This window comes from Doryrhamphus excisus, linkage group LG1 (assembly GCF_037039965.1).
Source record: "Doryrhamphus excisus strain RoL-2023G ecotype Guam linkage group LG1, RoL_Dexc_Guam_v1.1, whole genome shotgun sequence".
Lineage (NCBI taxonomy): Eukaryota > Metazoa > Chordata > Actinopteri > Syngnathiformes > Syngnathidae > Doryrhamphus > Doryrhamphus excisus.
Window position 1 is genome coordinate 8134062 of NC_136357.1, and position 19248 is coordinate 8153309.

The 19248-nt window shown below is 41.2% G+C and overlaps 3 protein-coding genes across 5 annotated transcripts; 1 reads left to right on the forward strand and 2 right to left on the reverse strand.

Annotated features, from left to right (window-relative positions):
- Positions 1-152: 152 nt before the first annotated feature.
- Positions 153-3563, reverse strand: islr2 (immunoglobulin superfamily containing leucine-rich repeat 2). The gene is made up of 2 exons (XM_058075030.2): positions 3269-3563; positions 153-3005 (listed from the first exon to the last, which is right to left on the reverse strand). Exon 2 carries the CDS (start codon positions 3000-3002, stop codon positions 879-881), a length of 2124 nt encoding a protein of 707 aa, XP_057931013.2. The 5' UTR covers positions 3003-3005; positions 3269-3563; the 3' UTR covers positions 153-878.
- A 1047-nt stretch (positions 3564-4610) lies between these two features.
- Positions 4611-16855, reverse strand: sema7a (semaphorin 7A (JohnMiltonHagen blood group)). Of its 3 annotated transcripts, XM_078789281.1 has the most exons (15): positions 16649-16855; positions 16058-16197; positions 14386-14427; positions 14210-14314; positions 13972-14059; positions 13701-13811; positions 13484-13626; positions 12944-13122; positions 11750-11858; positions 10595-10790; positions 9493-9605; positions 8374-8519; positions 8239-8297; positions 7842-8165; positions 5005-5854 (listed from the first exon to the last, which is right to left on the reverse strand). In XM_078789281.1, the coding sequence occupies exons 1-15, from the start codon at positions 16764-16766 to the stop codon at positions 5850-5852; spliced, it is 1878 nt and encodes a 625-aa protein (XP_078645407.1). In that variant the 5' UTR covers positions 16767-16855; the 3' UTR covers positions 5005-5849. The 3 variants fall into 3 exon arrangements, with proteins under 3 accessions (XP_078645404.1, XP_078645398.1, XP_078645407.1); XM_078789278.1 differs by having other exon boundaries at positions 4611-8165; positions 14219-14314; XM_078789272.1 differs by having other exon boundaries at positions 4612-8165.
- Positions 16829-19144, forward strand: commd4 (COMM domain containing 4). Its single transcript, XM_058075072.2, has 8 exons — positions 16829-17003; positions 17236-17307; positions 17386-17451; positions 17528-17567; positions 17675-17794; positions 18496-18576; positions 18663-18839; positions 18918-19144. The coding sequence occupies exons 1-8, from the start codon at positions 17001-17003 to the stop codon at positions 18956-18958; spliced, it is 600 nt and encodes a 199-aa protein (XP_057931055.1). The 5' UTR covers positions 16829-17000; the 3' UTR covers positions 18959-19144.
- The last annotated feature ends 104 nt before the right edge of the window (positions 19145-19248 follow it).

The following is a 19248-nucleotide window of genomic DNA, read 5'->3' on the forward strand; positions in this document are numbered from 1 at the left end:
GTAAAAATCACACCTGACTACATATTTCTCAGCAAAGTGAACCACAAAGCCAAAGAAAAATTCCAAGTTGTAATATTTTATTAATCCCACTTACAAGAAATGATATCGAAAGATATATTAAAAGCTCACAGAGGTTGTATTTTTTTTTTGACAAAGAGAACACACTACTGTATATTAAAGTACAAGGAAGCCGAGGACGCTCTCCGTCCGTTCGCTTTTGGACGGCTTCCAATAGAAACTCATTAAAAAAATTAAAAAATATATATAGATTAAGACTCACTTCACGGCACAAGTTGACAGCAACATCTATATATAAAATAGTAAAATAATACAAGTCCTCTATAGGAGACTATACGAAGAAAGGAGTACTAAAACAGCAGTGACGTCATGCCATGGACAATGTCAATACAGCATGGCACATTTAAAGCCTTGGAGATTAGGAGAAATGACACATCTTCAGATTTAAACAATCTTTGTATAAGTGGAGGCGGGAAAATGGATACATTTGCATCCTTGGCGTTTTTATATTTAAAAAAACTCCGTCGATTTTGGCGTAAAAATAATTCCCGATTGACAATTTTCGTTGCAAAAAGGCCACAAATTGGTCCCTAGCGCAAATTCATTGCTGTTTTTTGTGCTTTTTGCAGAATTTACTGAACTAATAAGCCAATATTGTGTGCTTTGAATTGTTGCTGGGAAAATGCCTCTTAGTGTTTAACATTACTGCAGTTACAGCATTACGGTACACTAATGTCAAATACAATCTCAGTGACTGGCGAGGTTTTTTTCTTTTTTAGGTAAAAAAAAGGAAAAAAAGACTTTTTTTTGTTGCTATGAGTATCATACAAAAGTGTACACTGGCCGCCAACGAGAGGCTCTCAGTGGCTTGGCTGTTTGTAGTTACCGTTGATCTCCTCCGAGATGTTGACCGCTTCCGCCCCCAGCGGTAGTCTGTCACTGTACTCCGAACCCATCTCGAACTCCTCCTGGTTGGTCTTGGATGAAGATCCCGGGATGGACTCGGTCACCACACTGCCTTCAGCTCCACCTTCTCCCACGGGGGTCTCTCCTTCCCCGTCGCCTATCTCACTGGGGTTGAAGGTCTTCTCGGATTCCACCAAAGAAGCCCTGCGATGGAAATCTCCGGCGGGTTGCTTCTCCAGCTGATCTGGATTCTGTGCCTTCATAATGAGCTTGTAGGTCTTCCCTTGGTATTTGTACAACAGGTGGCAGCAGGTGGCACCCAGCAGGGGGACGGTGGCCAGGCCCAGGAGGAAGATGCTAACCACCACGATGATGAGAAGGGAGGGGATCTTCTTCCTAGTGGTGAAGACCACTTGCACTTGGCAGTCCTGCCCCCCATAGGTGAGACAAAGGGTGTAATTGGTGCCCGGCTGTAATCCAGTGAACTGATAGGAGTTGACCCCTTCTTCGATATTGGACCACTTGATGAGGGAGTGTCCATTCCCGGTGTCCACGCAGATGTAGAGCATGTCCGGGTTGTTCTTCCCGGAGGACGCCTGGTACAGACCAACTGGTTCCTGAACCACCGTTTCCTCCTTTTCACTTTGACTCATGTGAAGGTTGGATTTGCTGCGGGAAAGCTGCAGAGGATTCAGTTTCACTTTGGCCTCCGTTTCAGACACTTCCAGGGCGATGACGCCAAAATCAAAGGTGTACTGCTTGAGGTCGTCGAGGCTCATGTTGAAGGCGTGGTTAGAGACGTACTCGCTGCCGTCCTTCACGCCGCATTTGTTGGTGAAGACGGGTTCTTTAGGAACGACGTCCCGTGCGTCGTCTTCTTTGTTCGGTAAACCTTGAGTGCTGATCTTTGTCTTGTCGTCGCTCTTGTCCCGGTTGATGACGTTGTTCTTGGAGCTCTTGGGCTGAGTAGGCTTATTGAGAGACGGGCGGATCTTGTCTAAAGTGGCGTCCGCCACCGGTGATAGGTGTTTTTTGGTGACTGCTGGGGTCAGCTTCACGTAGCTCTCGGCCTTACCGAGGTCATTCACTGCGAAGCAGCTATAATTTCCGTCTTCCTTTTTAGTCAGACGAGGCACCACGAGGGTGCCATTTTGAAAAACAAGGAATCGATTGTTGGTGGTCTTGTCGTTGATGGGCTGGTTGTTCGTCTCGCTGGTGGATGGCAAAGGGAAGAGGAAATTCTGATTTCCTGCAATCACCTCCCAAGTCACCTGAGGTCTTGGGCTTCCTTGTGTTTCACAATTCAAGACCACCATGGAGCCTTCAAGCAGCTCCGTCGTTGCGATGTCAGGCTGGTAGGTTATGGTGACATGAGGGGCCTGGCAGTCCAGTTTGGGGATTTTCATAACCATGACACCCTTAAGGAGCTCGGGGGCCTCGCATACGATTGAGTTGGACTCAGGAACGGAGATCTTGGTTGTCGCGATCCAGTCCCTCAGCCACTCCAGACTGCAGGTGCACGAGAAGGGGTTGTTGAAGATCTGAAGGTGGGACATGGAGGACAGAGCGCTAAAAGTGCCCTGGACGATAGTGGTGAACTTGTTGTTGTTGATACGTAGTGAACGTAGATCTTTGAGGGTGGAGAAGGCGTCCTTGGGGAGGTTGACCATCTCGTTGTTGTTCATTTTGAGAAGCTGCAAGGCCGTCAGGTTGTGAAGATCCTCCCACGGGAAGTTGACTATTTTATTGTAGCTGATGTCCAGGTTACGAAGTTGGACCAAAGGGGCTAACGTGTCCATCTCGATGGAAACTATTTCATTATGGGCCAACCACAGAGAGGTCACCTGGGTGATGTTGACGAAGCTTTTGCTTTTGAGGGAATTTATCTTATTGGCCGAAAGGCTGACGGTGGTAACATTGGAGGGCAGACCCACGGGCACCGCCAGGAGGTCTTTGTAGGCGCAGTCGGCAAACTGGTGGGCGAATTTGTCCTGGCAGCTGCACAGCTCTGGACAGCAGCGCACACTCACCAGCAGCGTGGTCCACAAAGCCAGGAGATGCAGCAGCTTTGACGCCATTTTCTGCAAACAAGACACAATAAAAGTGTTGTAAAAAAAAAAAATCCAATATGCACATGAATATTTTTAAGTTCAGCTGCAGACATGTGACTTAAATATAAATATGTATCATTTCTTGCGGCACAACACAATAAAAAGCATTAAGAGTTGTATCCACTTATAATAATACATTTTCTAACATTCTAATGTCACGTGCTCAAACATCTTATGAAACAAATATTATTTGGAACTGTACCTTTCCCAAACACCACATTCAATAATCTTACCTGTCCAATGTTATCTGTGTCTTCAATCAATCCGGTCCACTTTCCAATCAAAAAGCTTCAAACAAGTGCAAAAAAATAATCTCAGGTCGTCCTATGAGTGAATCATTTCACATGAGTTTCTCTTCTGAAGGCCGTTGAAGGCAACATTTTTTGTTTGTTTGTCCCAGTGAGCAGTTCACGGTCCGTCGGTGATTTCTCACTCCTTGCCTGCGAGTGTCGACCTCCACTGCGCGCTCCCGTCGTCGCGGAGCCAGGAAAGGCGGGAGCGCGCAGCCTCTCCCATCCCGCGCTCGTCTCCTCTATTAAAGATACAGAAGCTGGGCGTCCTCCATCTTCCAGGGAAATAATCCATCATTTAAGAGCTTGCTGCTTCATTTATAAAGCCGAATTAAACATATTCTTTGACCTCATTCCGCTTTGTCTTTGGACAGCTACCAGAACACATGAGTTCTCCCTACTTAGAAATAATCGTACAAAAACAAATTCATAAAAGATTAACCAAAATGGAATTAAAATAAAATGTCCAGATATATACAATAATTTATTTCAATTGGAACTTAACTCAACTTGGAATATGTATGTGGCTTGTAGGCTACTGGCAGGTAATTAAGCCAGTTAAACATTAATATTTCGTATTTAAATTCCTTATCAGTGAAGTATTAGGACTATAGTGTGTTACATTTTTACTCGTATGTAGCGAAATATAACAACGACCTCCAACCAAGTATGTACTGTGCAAAACGATCATAAAATTTTAATCAAAGGCAGAAATTATCAATATATTTCTCGTATTAGAGCTCATTAAACTGTGCGTGTGTACTTTGTTTTTCATCTGCGTTTTGTTAAGAGCAAAGACAAGGGCGACCTCTGCTGTCTGAATGATATTATAGCACTGTACAAAGGAATGCTGCGATTGGTTGATGACCAGCCAATCGCATTGTCAGTAGCTCAACAACAGTATTCGACACAATTGTAGGACACCGCTCTCTTGTGTTGAAAAACAGTCACTGCAGATAAACCTCATATAATTCCTCAATGCAGTAAAAACATGTATAAAAACGACAAATCGCAAATTGCATAAATATATATGTTGTTTGTAGACTAGTGTTAATTGAATTGTGTTGTACATTAGGAGTACCAAATATGTTTTTTTAAATCTATGTTTCCTCCAGCTCCCTTTCTGTACTCCCTGTTCTCAGGAAGTTACAGGAATTTGCTGCTCTAAATGGTGGCACGACAATCCCCCTGAGATTCAAGGTTTATTTGCCTTCTACTCAAGATCTGAGAGCTTCAAGGCCGCCTTATCTACAGCTGAAGGGAGTGAAAGAGTGAGGATGTTGTGTGTTGCTTATTAAGAGTGGGAGTGATGACAATTCAATCAGAGAGTGCTAAGCCTGTGCTGTAAGCCAGGTTTGCCATGACGACAGCAAATTCCGCTTTGAGCTGCACTAAAGGTTTGGTAGCTCCTCATCATTAAAAAGTCAAGCAGACATTTAAGCCTCCGAGGAGACGATTTGCAACAGGTTGGGTCTCTTGGTGGAACTCATTCACATGAGACTTTGCTTGGAGACACCACAACAAAAAACAAAGACTAAATTCATCCATGCTTGGAAAGAGGAACGTGTCGCAAGATGCCCACTCACATGATGCCTTCCACCATTTCCCAATAATGACTGACATGCGTGGCATCTGGGAGCCAGACTCAGACCTAGTGAGAAACAGCAAGGGAGACAATAATGGTGGAAGAAGCAGTCTTGATCTTGTTTGTGTCTTGATCTTGTATGTTTTATTGCAACAACATGCAAATCAACTTAATGTGATTGTTATAAAAATATATATTTTTATAAAACAGGACACAACATCGCCGACTAAAAGAATTTATATTTTCTCTTTGACTCTTTGGATAAAAATATTAAAGATTTTGGAAGATAAATGATTTTCATTGGAACACAATACTGAGTTAAAATTAAAAATAAACGCAATAAAATTGATAAGATTTGTACCAAAAATGTAATTGGCAAATAAATATAAAGTATAATGCAATGATCTACAAATATAAATACACAATAAACAGTGCCATAAACATCATCATTGGGAGTTGAAATTATATATAAAGTGCTGTACTGTGCAAAAGTCTTAGCCCAGTATTCAATTTGGTTTATACCCCATTTTGTGGGTAATGGACTGTTCCTTTGATGACAAAGTCAGGTTGAAATCGTTTTGTATTTTGAGTTTATGCGTCTAATTGTTTCTGTTTTCCTGTGTGAAAACAAGGTTGGGGTGGTCTCAGACTTTTGGCCAACACAGTACGTTTAAATATATCATTTCTAGAGGTTAAAGGTTGTCTACTCAACTCTCAAGGTTGTTCTATTGCACACTTCTGAAAGGCTTGTCTGACAGTCGGTTGTTGTTCTCAGTAGAGGTTGGTGGTGGTGGTGGTGGGAGGGGAAACAAAACAGGGAAGGACTCCACCCATCCGCACACAATACACTAGAGCCCCGCTGCAAAGGGGGACCTTGTGGACTAAATCACTTGCCTCAACATGTGCACGCCTCAACACTGCACTGACTCACTGTGTGGATCAAGCTGGGGGACAGAGGACAGAGGACAGACAGAGACACACACACACACAGACAATGGGATTCCTTCAGTTTCGCCTTCAAAAATCATGTGGATGCTATTCAAGCTTGTTATGAAAGACTGGCCTCTCTGTCATGGACGTAGCAACCATAGATTACCTAACATAATCAAGCAAACAGTGTCCTATAAAAGTGAGTCCAGCCCTCACATTTCAGCAAACATCAGAGATGTCATTGTCATTTTTCCCCTCAGTGAACCGCAGCTCCCCCGTGCCAGCAGCCCTCATGCAACAGAACCACCATGTTAGACTGAAGACTTTACATTTGTAGCCAGCTATTTAGACAATAATATGTAGCAAACCTATACTGCCATACAAGCTGTACAATGACTACTCTAAAATTTTATTTCATTAGTTTCACCTGTAGTCGTCATCCATTGAGAAGACGTCATTAAATGTTTGCTTAAATGTGAGGGCTGGATTCACTTTGTGAGATACTGCAGTATAGACAGCTAGTAGTGTTAGTGTTTAGTACATACATTCATCGGCTGGGCCAAGCATGTCAGTGCTATTGTTTAAATAATAACGGTCCACTTGTAGTTAACGCTATTGACAGTTATTTTCCATAGCAGCTAGAGTCATAGACTTTATAGTGGAACCTCCAAAGTCAGACATTGTGGCTAGGGTTGGACATCGTTTGAATTTCTAGTTCCGATTCCAGGTTGTAACGATTCTCGATCCTAATGCTTTCAAGAGGCATTTTTTTCTATGCTGCTTATCCTCACTAGGGTCGTGGGTATGCTGCATGCATGTTTTTGGAATGTGGGAGGAAACCGGAGCACCCGGAGAAAACATGCATGGGGAGAACATGCAAACTCCACACAGAGATGCCCGAGTGGAGATTCGAACCCAGGTCTTCCCCATCTCCTGATTGTGTCCGACCACTAACTAATGTCTGAACTTAATTAAATGTGTAATGATATTAACTTTTGATCAACTTTACTGTGAATTAATATATATTTGCTTTATTTTGTTGACTCAAGTAAACAGGATATAGCCCAAAAGCCACTTATTTTGAAGGTCAGAACTGCGTTGTGTGATTTGAGAAGGTCCAAAAAACCGTAAATAAAAGTTGCCCAGCCGTAGCCACAGCTCCCGTCCTTTATTTACACCTAACTTCCACATCCTGAAACCATGAGTTATATTGGCACGAGACAGACGTCATTTATTTGTTTAACTTCCCTGATTCTGATTGCTAAGAGGAAGTCCAACGTAGCGTATCGAAGACAAGGTACTTTGTTATTTTCCACATCATGATTGTGCGAACATTAATCATGTAAATTTTGCATCCTTATTTCCATGATGTCATGGTGGTGAAAATGTGTTCTGACTCTTTATTATGACGTTAAGCCAAACTGATCGTCGCCATTTCGTCCGGTTGGTGAAATGGTCATTGGAATAAAAACATTTGAACAATCCCCGGTGAATCGGAACGCTAGTTCGCATCAATGCCCGAGACTCGATGCCCAACCCTAACCGTAACGGTCGTATAATATGGAATTAATCCACGCATGAGGTCATATCTAGTAAGTGATGCTACCACAAAACAGGAAGAAAAATACAATGAACTGGAATCAACAACAGAAAGCGGTCCTGGTTGCTCAGTACAATAAAGGATGTAACCTACATGAAAAGTGAACCATTGTGTACTTACCAAGTTGATATCATAATCAAAATAATAAGAATGGAATGTATGAGTGGTCGACTTATTTTTACACTCTGAAACTGACCATTTCTATTACAATGTTCCCTTTAGTTAAATAGTGTTCAACAACTTTGGAGGTTCAGTAGTGGTTTGACTAAGCTTGGAGTGGCTAAGCCACATTTTCAGTAGAATAAGAATAACTTAAACTTAAGATCAGCGAGCAATCAACAAGGCAAAGCTAAGTCCTAGCACAACGCAGACTACCTCCGCCGCTACAGCGGATGCTTTACCTCGATCAGTCCTGGTTGGATGGTTGATTTGCTGCATGAGATGATATCGCTTCACCACGCTGACGTAGTCTCTCTCCTTGGAAACACACTGGTAGCTGCCGTAGCTCTCTGGGGTGACGGAGGGAATGAGGAAGAGGCAGTTGGTGTGCATTTGCAGACATGGGCTGCTCTGGTCTCTGTGCTCCCACGTGTAGACGGCATGATAGGAGTCAATGGGACACGACAGGTAAAAAGGAACACCCATGGGTACAGCTGGCAGTGTTAGCAAATCCGCATTCACAGGCGGTGCAGCGTCTCGTCTGGACCGGTTTACTTGAGTGTGGTCTTAAGGAAAGAAGAAGAAGAAGGTGAAACATTACATTTTGTAAAAGAATATTGCAACTGTAATATTCAGTACCTGACACCGTTGTAGGGCACACCCTTGTTTGCCCATCTAGAATATTTTGAATCCCTTCACTGTTAGAACAAACCAAAACATGTACAACCATCTTTTTAGCAGACTCTTATTATATGTGTTTCATTGTACACTTACGGGACAGTCGGGGCGCATCCAGATGCAGTCCAAGAACAGTACGGGTCCCGGGCTAGGATGCAGTCTGCACACGATTTGTTATATTCTTGACAACTCTGGAGGTCCACCACCGATATTTTCTCCGCAAAACTCACCACTAGCTTTTTCTGAACAAAGATGAAAGAAACAAGACCGCACATATTTTAAATGTCTTGTACTGTGTAGAAACTAAAAACTAGAAACTAGATCCCAGCTTTTTGAAAATAAACATAATAGGTCCCCTTTAAGTACATAAAGTAATTGGTACAAACTACTAATGAATTAACTGCAGTGGGACTGTTGAAGCTAGGGTTTCTGTAACACAGCACGCTGGTGTATTCGGTGACCACAGAACAAAGTGGAAAAAAACAATTGTGAGCTCCTTTTAAACAGTGGTACATTTATGGTGTGGTTAGCGTGCAGGCTACACAGCTAGGAGACCTGAGTTCGATTCCACCTTCGGGCATCTCCGTGTGGAGTTTGCATGCGTGGATTTTCTCCGGTTTCCTCCCACATTCCAAAAACATGCTAGGTTAATTGACTCCAAATTGTCCATAGGTATGAATGTGAGTGTGAATGGTTGTTTTTCTATATGTGCCCTGTGATTGGCTGGCGACCAGTCCAGGGTGTACCCCGCCTCTCACCCGAACACGGCTGGGATAGGTTCCAGCATACCCCGTGACCCTCGTGAGGATAAGCGGTAGAAAATGAATGAATGAATGAATTTTACACATTACACATTTGCAGGGCCTACTGTATTAATTTACACTCAATTTATTGTTATGGTGGATGCGGCACTGCATCATACTGAAGGATGTATGTATTTATTATTTTGGTTATCTTAGGACAAAATATTAGAAAAACTCATCTGTATGATGTCATGCACACCACTGCATACTACAACATTTAACTCATTGTTAAATTAATACTTCTTGACAGTCTTATCAAAACATGAAGCACTTATAGTGTACCTATTGAACTGTCCCATGAGGGTATTCGCTAACAGTTAACATAACAACAAGTTAAAAGCAGTGCTAACAAAATTGCTGACAAATGCACAAGCACTAGAAATAAACAGAAATAGATGTAGGTGACTTCTACCTTTTTGGAGTCCAGTTTCATTGACTGTATGGTGGACTGACTTGGGATGTGTGTTTCGGAAATGATGAATGGTTCAGAACCGGCCTCGAGAATCTTATGGATCTTTCCGGAGTCTGTAGGGTAGGATAAGAAGTACAGAGAGTGTTTTCTTCTGAAATTGATCTACTGCAACCAAGCAATTTCCTTTGTGGACCAATAAAGTCTAAATACACGCCTTTGTTGTGTATTTGGGGTCTTTTGAGTTAAACGTTAAACATAACCGGATTTTAGAATCTTTGTTATTTTTTACCATTTTTTGTTGTTTTTCAAAATTTTCCAACTGCTGTATTTTCATTTCCTTGTTAAATAATATTCATTTTGTAATATTTTCATTTTATTCACATAACATACTTTTTCCCCGACCAAATTTTCAAAAAATGAAAAATTTTTCAAAAACGATGTTCCAAAAATGAAATTAAAAAAAAAAATTCTCATAATGTTATAACATCACACGTTTTCTGTAATATTTCAACTGTGCTACTAAAATTACATTTTTCCTCATTATATTGTGACATTATTCTTTCTCATTGCAAGTTTTTTCTTCAAAATTATACAAGTTTTGATAATTTTTATTCTCATAATATTACTTTATTCTTATAGTACTACTTTTCCAATTATTACAAGTTTATTTGTTGCTGTTTGTTTCTCATAATATTAAAACCTTTTCAACAGTAATGTTTCAACTTTGCGCTAATAAAATGACATTTTCCTCATAACACTACAACATTATTCTCATAAAACTACAACTTTTTGTTGTGATATAAAATGCCCACAAATGTTTCGATTTTTGTTCTTTTTTTGTTTGTTCTATTGTTAAATTTCATATTTTGAAGTAGCCCTGGACACCACTGACGCTTGAAATAAAATGGACTGCAAATGTCCAGCCTAGAAAACGTATACCCTTGTGAATTTGTGTTAATATTAATAAGACTAACAGGACATCATGACTTTATCACTGCACTGTTAAATTTGGAACACGACACAGGATGCCTCCAGCATTGTTAGAACAAAGAACTAAATTCAGTGAAAAGTTGTGTCACATTGTTTGGCAAACAGGACATACCAGTAGCGAGTAGCAGAATGTTGTACACGTTCTGGTCCACTGCCTGGACACGGTCCACGAGTATCTTGGTGTAGTTGTTGTTGCTGACATAAAAAGGGGTTTTGGAGTGGATGGAGTGGACCCAGTCGCTCATTTCAGGATGATCCCTCACCACATTGACTGTAGCCAGCGGCAAGCTGCGACTATTTTTTACACACTGAAAAACAACACACAAAAGGTTTCTCTAAAGTGAACACATCGTGGAAAAAGCTTGTATAGAAATCTTTGACCAACCACCACATATGAAATACAACAACCAAGTTATTTTTATCTTAACTGCCTTTGTCTGAAATGTATTTCAGCAAGACGTTCAATTTTTGGTCTGACTGTGGTGTCGGAGTTGAGCCACCCTCACATCGAGTTTCTTCATCCATGACTTGGAAATTCCCTCATGGGCAAAAATCTGACCTGGTCTTTTTGTTTTGTTTCTACACTGACCCACTATCACGTCAAAACCTAAGACTAAGCAGAACTGTGATGCTGTTGGATGCACATACTATTGCCAAAATGGATTTGTTGTTGAAAAATACTGTACGTCTCCTTTAAATATCTCTTTCTTTGTGTACAAAGGCGGAATGGCTCAGGTGGCTGAGTGCTCATCTCCCAACCTGATTGCTTGCGGGTTCATTCCTCCGTCCTCCTGTGATCATGTATCAAGTATCGTTGGGTGAGATACTGAACCCCCAGTTGCTTTGGGCTCAGCTTTGGGCTACATTTGTTATGTGTATGAATGTTAAGATGCTGTAATGCCAACGCAAACAAATTAAACATAAAATCATTATTGCAACTTTGGCTGTTTTTCGCTACTAAAATCCACTCACTCAATGATTTTAATTCTCAGACAAATGTTTTGACGGATGTCTGCACTCGTCACATTGATGTCAATGACACATTGCTTTAACTGCTAAGCTACAGTGACAACAGCAAACAGTCTTTATATGTGGAATTGGAAACCACCCTTGATGGGAAAGAGTGATACATGCACATGTTTTATAAGGATCCACCTATTTATGTTAAAAAAAAACAAACCTCGGACTTTAGTCAGGCCTACACAACTCAACCACATATGACAATATATTGGAGTAAATTCAAGCTTAAAATAAAAATAACACTTACCGTGCCTGGCCTTGGTTGTGGAGTAGCTTTGTCATAGCCTTTGAAGGTGGAGTTGTTGAAAATGTCTTCAATGGTCTTTATTGAATAAATGCAAAGAGCAGTGGCGTTCCTGTAAGACAAGTACAATGACTGAAACATTTATTTTTTATGCCGCTTATCCTCATTAGGCTCGCCTATGCCAGCCAACTTCGAGCGGGAGGTGGGGTACATACGTACACCCTGGACTCACCAGCCAACTGTAGGGCACGACTGAAACATAGTATCTAAGTGTAGGTGATGCATGCTAATGATAGAGATCCTATTCTCTCCATTCTAAGTTATTTATTACTTTGCCCCCCATACTTCCTGTCAAGTCACATGTCATCTAAACAGAAACTCAACTTTTACTTTTTTTAACCACATTTCATCACTTTGCTTGACCAATACTTGTGAGAGTACTGGGAGTAGCATGAGCCAACTTATTAGTAACACATTTTGCTTGAGCACCACGCCTGACGTAGAAGTACACTCCTCCTTTTCAACAGAGTTATGCTGAATTTCCTTAGAATCATTACATGTTATTTCTGTGACATGTTCAATGTTTTGGGTTTTAGTATTTTGACAAAAATGACTTTGGGGAACGACACACTCACCAGTCCTAATATTAGACACACTTGCACAATCCCATAAAATCCAAGAAGATTTACACTGTCAGAGAGATATTCATTTAATAATAATGTTTGAGGTGCCAGAGGAGTCACAAAAACTTGGAACTTGACATCAATGACTTGGGACTGATGCCTTGAAAATACTTGAAATTTTCAATTTTCAGTGTATTGACACATTTTCCCACATCAAATCAGGTTGAAGAACAAACGAGGTGTGGGTTACCTTTCTGTGAGCGCCATACTGGAGAGTGTTACAAAGACTTGACTTGAGACCCGCATGTTTTAACATGAGACTTGACTCAAAACTTAGTTGAGACTGGCAAAACCGCAAACAAACAGACTACCTCTCTGACAGCATTGTATACGCCTCTTCTATTAGGTGTCAATTGTGCAACAAAGTAGCTCGGTATTCAAAATAATGAGTAAGCCCCAACTTCCACAGGCAAGCACATTTTAGACTTGCTGACTGTGTGCTTTTTGTATCAGTGTATCATTGACTTGCACTTGTTGTTCTTGCTACACAATAAAGGAAGAGAATGTGTCAAACCAGCTACTCGTGAAGAGGGCATAGATTCTCGTGTCGCGCCAGTCCTCGGAATGCTGCACATAGACGTCTTGCAGGCGGTTGAAGTAGAGGGACTCCTCCGGGAATCCGCATACCAGCCGAGCCTTCAGAAATGATGTCCATGTGTTCTGGAAAAATCTTTTTGATCCGCCTTCGTCTATCTGGGAAAAAAATGGATAAGCATATTTTTAACCATTCCATTCAATGGAAGATGGTGAAAGAGTGTAAACAGATGATTATCCTGAGCAGACAAAGCTAAGAGAGATAATATCCTTTCCAAAATGACACTTGATAAGATGCAATGTAATAAGGCCTCTGCATCCAATTAGACTGTTCTGATGTCATCACCTACGCTTGTCAAAGACACTAAGGGGTATATTTGCATGAGATATGGGAATTGCCATAATAGTTTCCGAGGATATTACCATTCCTTTCCACATAATGCCTTCCAAGTGCAGCTTATGTTACTTAGTGAGAGATTCGATATTTCCCTGATGTCATCTGTGTCAGTTTCCAGGCTACCTTACAAACTCGGGCCACCCTGGAAATCCACGGATCCGCCTCTGGGTTGTGGTCAGAGTTCTTTTCACGGAAAAAAACGTATATCTTTTCATCATCTGGGTCGTCTTTCTGCTTCACCCAGGACGCAGAGACAAATGTCGGCTCTGTAGGAGGACATCAATGCTAAAGCAATTTGTAAACCATCCAGATAGCGCACACTGCTGCTGCTGCTTCTGACCTGAGACCCAACTGTCATACATCCAGACATTGGCCCTGTTGCCTGCTTTCCTTCTAAACTGCAAGGCACTTCCATCGGCATCCAGTGGAGCTGCTGCATATAGATCCCCCTCTGAAACAGCAAGATAGGAAGCATAAAAACAGGGCCTGGTCATTCTATTATTAAGCATGCAGTATCTCTATGATGTCACGTTCCCTCACAGTGATGCAATTACATAACAATGTCACATTCTTAAGTATTCAAGAAACTCAAGAGGCTGTGTTTTACATACCGACTCTGAGAGACAGCGAGTTCTGTGTATGCATGAACGGAGAGATGCCTGTCCCGTCATTATGTTCCAATATGCGAGGAGACGGAGACTAGAAGAGCAGAAAATGATTCATTATGTTAAATAGAAAAATACAGACGCTCAGGCCTTAAATTACCCCCATTAGGTCTGTTCATTAGACATTTAAACATCCCATAAAATGAACCAAAATGACTACAACAGCTGTGACATATGCACTTACAGAACTCACAAGCTTCCAGCAGTGTGGGCTGTGACCATTGGTCCCACAGACAAACAGGATGTCCTCAATCCTTTCAATGACGGTGATGACGTAATGACAGAGGTCCTAGGCAGCACACTGTGTCATTACTACACAACAACACACACATCACAAAACTCATCTTCCTCGTTACCAACCTCTTGGCATTGCTCATCCCTTGTGGCCTCCAGATGGAATTCCTGCAGAGATATACAGTCAAAGACCGAGACTAAATACAAACTACACTCAAATGGATGCTTGTTTTGCTGCATTCCCCCCCACAAATGGCACTTAAGATAATGTATTTTTCTTTAGAACCTCAACAGTAGTCAGGATTTATGGTCTGTCAGACAGATAAGATTGCTAGCAAACTGTCAAAGAGTCTTGCAAACCATGGCGTTTTGGCAAGTACAGTGGTGTGAAAATGCACCTTTCCTGTCCACTGTTGAGGAATTTTTGGCCCGAGCATTTTTGCAGAATTGTTCAAATGTAGCCACAGTGGAGGGTTTTCCCTGCATGAATCTCTTTTTTAAAAGGGGACCTCATTTTTCCACCCATTGTATTGAGTTGTGGTCTTTTATAGAGCAGCTACACACAATAACCCGCACAGAAAACATTTTAGATTTTGCAGAATCTGCACCTATTGCAGTTGTATTTCCTTGGATTTGTGCTTCCTGCCAAAGCTGTATGTTTTAATTTATCCCACCCACGGCCCGCCTCCGAGCATGCCTACTGTGCTGTGATTGGTCATACACCCAAAGTGCTTCCTAACTATGACCCATATAAGGAAGTCCGCCCCTCTGTGACATCACAAAGGCACAATTTTACCATGCCTTTGAAATTAAGCATTTTGAGTAATCCCAAACTTCTTTCAGGGCTCACTTCCAAATGCGCAAACCTCATTATCTCAAACTTTGACATTGTTTAACATAAGAATACAACATTTTAACTACATTTGTAGGTCAGAAAAGTGGAAACAGCATAAAAAGTCCAATTTAAGGTCATGCCACAGCATCTCAATAGGACTCAGATCAGAACTTTGACTAGGCCACTCCAAAGTCTTAATTTTGCTTTTCTTCCGTCATTCAAAGGTGGACTTGCTGGTGTGTTTTGGATCATTATCCTGTTACAGAACCCAAGTTTGAGATCACAAACAGATGAGTGAACATTCTCCTTCAGAATTAATGGTTCCATTTATTCCATTTATCAAGCAGCAAAACAACCCCAGACCATCACACTACCACCACCATATTTTACATTGGTATGATGTTTTTTTCTGAAATGTGGTAATGCAACACACACCGTCCAAACAGTTTAAACTTTTGTCTCATCAGACCACAAAGTATTTACCCAAAGGTCTTGGAGATTATCAAGATGTTTTCTGGCAAAATTGTTTTGGAACATGTACCCCTTTTGTGCCCGGTGTCTTTCTTATGGTGGAGTCATGAAGACTGACTTTAACTGAGGCCTCTTGTATGTTCTGTTCTAGGTTTTCGATATTTGTGGATAGTGGCTCTCACTGTGGTTTGCTGGAGTCCCAAAACTGTTGAAATGGGGGTGGGGGTGGGGGGTAATAATTTTTTTTGTGACCAGCAGCTACTGAATGGACGCTCATTATGAAGTGCTGTTTAAGGCCACTCCTGTCAGCGTGTGCACAGCAGGCCATGACCCATTGTGTGTGACATAATAGTGTGAAAAGCCATCTGTTTCAGTTACATCTAATTATGTCCCCTGATGCATCAGCAACTGCCAACGCCTTCATGCTGGAAGTTGCTGATTTTTTGATGGAGGGGAATCATAGAATGGGGAAAAAAAGACAGCAGGACTCACCTTTGTCGCCTGATAGCCATCCAAGTCAAGTTTTAACACAAAATCAGTCCCTCCAACATACATGTCCCCAGACTCTTCATGATAAAATAAAATGGTATGGTTCTGATGGACTGGGTAGTCAAAACCTCCACTGATGACATCTGTATATGGATGCAAGGGCAAACTATCAGTTAATACACTCTACTTTCATGGATAGCAAGTGAAGGTCAGCACAACATGACCACAAAAAACCACCTGCACAATCAAATAAGATCCAAAAGAAACATTCTGCCTCTACAAAGAATGTTTCTCATCAGCGTGAGTGGTACCAAGGTTAGCCAGACCTTCATACTGTAGAAAACATCTCCTGTGTATGCTTGAATTTTATTATTAACATTGTTAGATTTACTGAGAGAAAAAGTTGTTTGCTGGAAATATGTTTTGAAATAATCCTGCCAACAAATGGATATTATTAGGCTTATATGGAGGCTTATTATCATTATTGTTACAACACAGGCATTTGATTATAACAATAAACACAACAATCAGCACATTGTACAGTATTTAGTATTTTTGTATTGAAATGGATCTTCACAGAATGTGTCAATTTACCTTTGGTCAGAAGTCTGGGAATATTTTTTGATCCAAAAGTCGGCGTGTCCTCTGAGTCAACGAAGATCCATTCAAAATTTCCCCAAAAACACACGAAAAGGCATAGCACCAGCTTCATCTTGTGCTCATAATCTGACTGCCTGCTGCATACACTTGCACGTCTTCTTCTCCAATGAGTCAGTACGCCCCCTGCTGCAGAAATGGGAAAAAAACAACAGTTAAATGCCTTTCGTGGCCTCAAGTAGGCGTAGCCGTGTGTGGAGAACGCCCCACCCACTATCAGTGGCCCAATCAGCTGACAGTATGCAAGCCACTTCCTGTTCACTTCCGTGTTTCTGCTCAACTGACAGCCATGGTAAGCACATCTTTTCTTCACGTTCATTGGCAATATTTTTAATAGTCGCCGCTAAAAGACACGAAACGTTTAACGAATGTATGAAACTGTGTCTTACTGCTAAGACGGCCGATTATTTGGTTGTGTTTTCGCGTCTCTTGCGAGCTAAGACGGTAGCTAGTAGCAATGCATAACATGGATTGCTAATGTTTGTCACGGAATTCGGATCATGTGATGTTTGGTTCTCTATTAGCGGTTCCGTTTCTGTGGGGATTTGGACTGCCCGGATTGGGTCCTTGCCGAAATTAGCACACTGGCGAAAATGGTAACGCATTGCATGTTTTCTTTCAATCGGGTTGTGGTTTGTTCGATACTAATCAAAATATCCTCCTCACTATTGCAGTCCAGTGTTAAAATGAAACTCCTCTGTGCTCAAGTACTGAAAGGTTTGCTCGGGGAGGGCATTGATGTAAGTTTGACAACGTCTTACATTCTTTATTCATATTTCCTTTGTACTAACTTGTGCGTTCTACTTTTTTTCCCAGTATGACAAGGTCACAAAGCTTACAGCTGATGCAAAGTTTGGTAAGGATCCTCCCTTCTTTCACGGAAAATACATTTAGTATTATTCAGTATTAACATTGCTGCAATGCTCTTATACAACAATGTGATTTTGTGTCAATATGTTGCAGAGAGTGGAGACATCAAAGCCAGTGTGGCTGTGCTCAGCTTTATTTTCTCCAGTGCAGCGAAGCATGATGTTGACAGTGAATCTTTGTCCAGCGAGCTGCAGCAGCTTGGTCTGCCCAAAGGTATTGTGTCCTATTTGTGTTCCCTTACTAGTTTGATCATTGGTATGGTGTATATAAAAGGGTAGACTTTGTAACAAACCCATAAAAGTCAATACCCCTGAAATCTTGCACATTTTTTGTGGAAAATATGCCTCTAAAGTTGCACAGCACGTCAGGGTTCCAACAAATCAAGTAAGACCTCAATTCAGTGTTCAGCATTTTTGCAACACATTTTCCACAAGAAAGACCAGCCTTAAGTTGAGGGATGACTTCTACAGGTGCATATTAATAAATTTGATATTGTACAAACGTTATTTGATTTTGGAGTTCAATTTGGATTAAGAGGCCAATTAAAGTGTGCTTTGACAATTATTTTTTCAACTAATTAAAAATTGTTTTAAAATATGACACCAATGTATTGTACTGTAAAACATGGCAGCACATACATTTAGCTTCTTGGATGTCAATCAGTCTTTCACGGGTCTGGTTTCTGATCATGCAACCTCGACAAACATGAAGACAAGTTCTTGAGCCCTGATTGTTGCTTGCTGCTGGAACGTTTGTGTGTGGGATTGTGGACAATGCTAGCATTATAGGGTGGATAATGATTACTCAATAAATACTGCCCCTTCATATTGATAATTTAATGGTGAGTAGCACATTTGTTAGCTCTACTACTAATTTGTACTATGTGATTAATCAAATCAACCGAACTCTTGTAGAACACACAACAGGACTGTGCAAGTCGTATGAAGATAAACACACTGCAGTGCAGGACAAACTAAGAGAGACGAGCTTGAGATGTAAGTGTTGGCGTTGAGCTTACTGTGCAATATTGATGAGTGCTGTCTTGTGACAACAAGTAAACATGGTCTGTACTGAATTTCAGTAGGAAGACTGGAGGCTGTTTCCTGGCGTGTGGACTACACTCTCAGCTCCAGCGAGCTGAAGGAGGTCAATGAGCCAATTGTGCAGCTCAAACTGCAGACTCAAGGAGCAGAGTCAGGCTCTTCTGAAACCACCGTTGTCTCACTTTCTGCTGACAAGTTCAGAGTCTTGCTTTCAGGTTTGTTGGGTATCAAATAGTGACTCTTGATGCCACCGATTATGGTTTAATATTTCTATTTTACATACTGTTTTTCAGAGCTCAAACAAGCCCACACAATGATGAACGCTCTACAATGACCAACTGACGTGAGACACAAGTGTTGAAAGTGCCTCATTTACATGTGTATAAAAAAGGTTAAATGTGCTGCTCATGTTAGTTGAAATAATTAATTGTTGTATTTTCTATTGTCATTATTACATAATATACCATATACAGCACATATGTAAAATACTGTATATTATGGAACACTTTTTAAATTGTAATAAAAATGTCAAAATTGGTTGGACGACTCTACATTGACTACAAATACCATCATGCACTGCGCTACTCGATCCCGTTTGCTTCTTGGGTTTTACTTTAAAAGAAA

Bases quoted from the DNA above. Each gene is read 5' to 3' on its own strand.
- commd4 (XM_058075072.2), top strand. The intron at 17,795-18,495 runs GTATTGTGTCCT...GAACTCTTGTAG, and splicing joins GCAGCTTGGTCTGCCCAAAG to AACACACAACAGGACTGTGC. The intron at 18,577-18,662 runs GTAAGTGTTGGC...ACTGAATTTCAG, and splicing joins AAGAGAGACGAGCTTGAGAT to TAGGAAGACTGGAGGCTGTT.
- sema7a (XM_078789272.1), bottom strand. From the start codon at position 16,766: ATGAAGCTGGTGCTATGCCTTTTCGTGTGTTTTTGGGGAAATTTTGAA. The intron at 14,428-16,057 runs GTGAGTCCTGCT...ATATCTCTGCAG, and splicing joins ATGGCTATCAGGCGACAAAG to GAATTCCATCTGGAGGCCAC. The intron at 8,298-8,373 runs GTAAGTGTACAA...TTGTTCTAACAG, and splicing joins GGATGCGCCCCGACTGTCCC to TGAAGGGATTCAAAATATTC.
- islr2 (XM_058075030.2), bottom strand. From the start codon at position 3,002: ATGGCGTCAAAGCTGCTGCATCTCCTGGCTTTGTGGACCACGCTGCTG.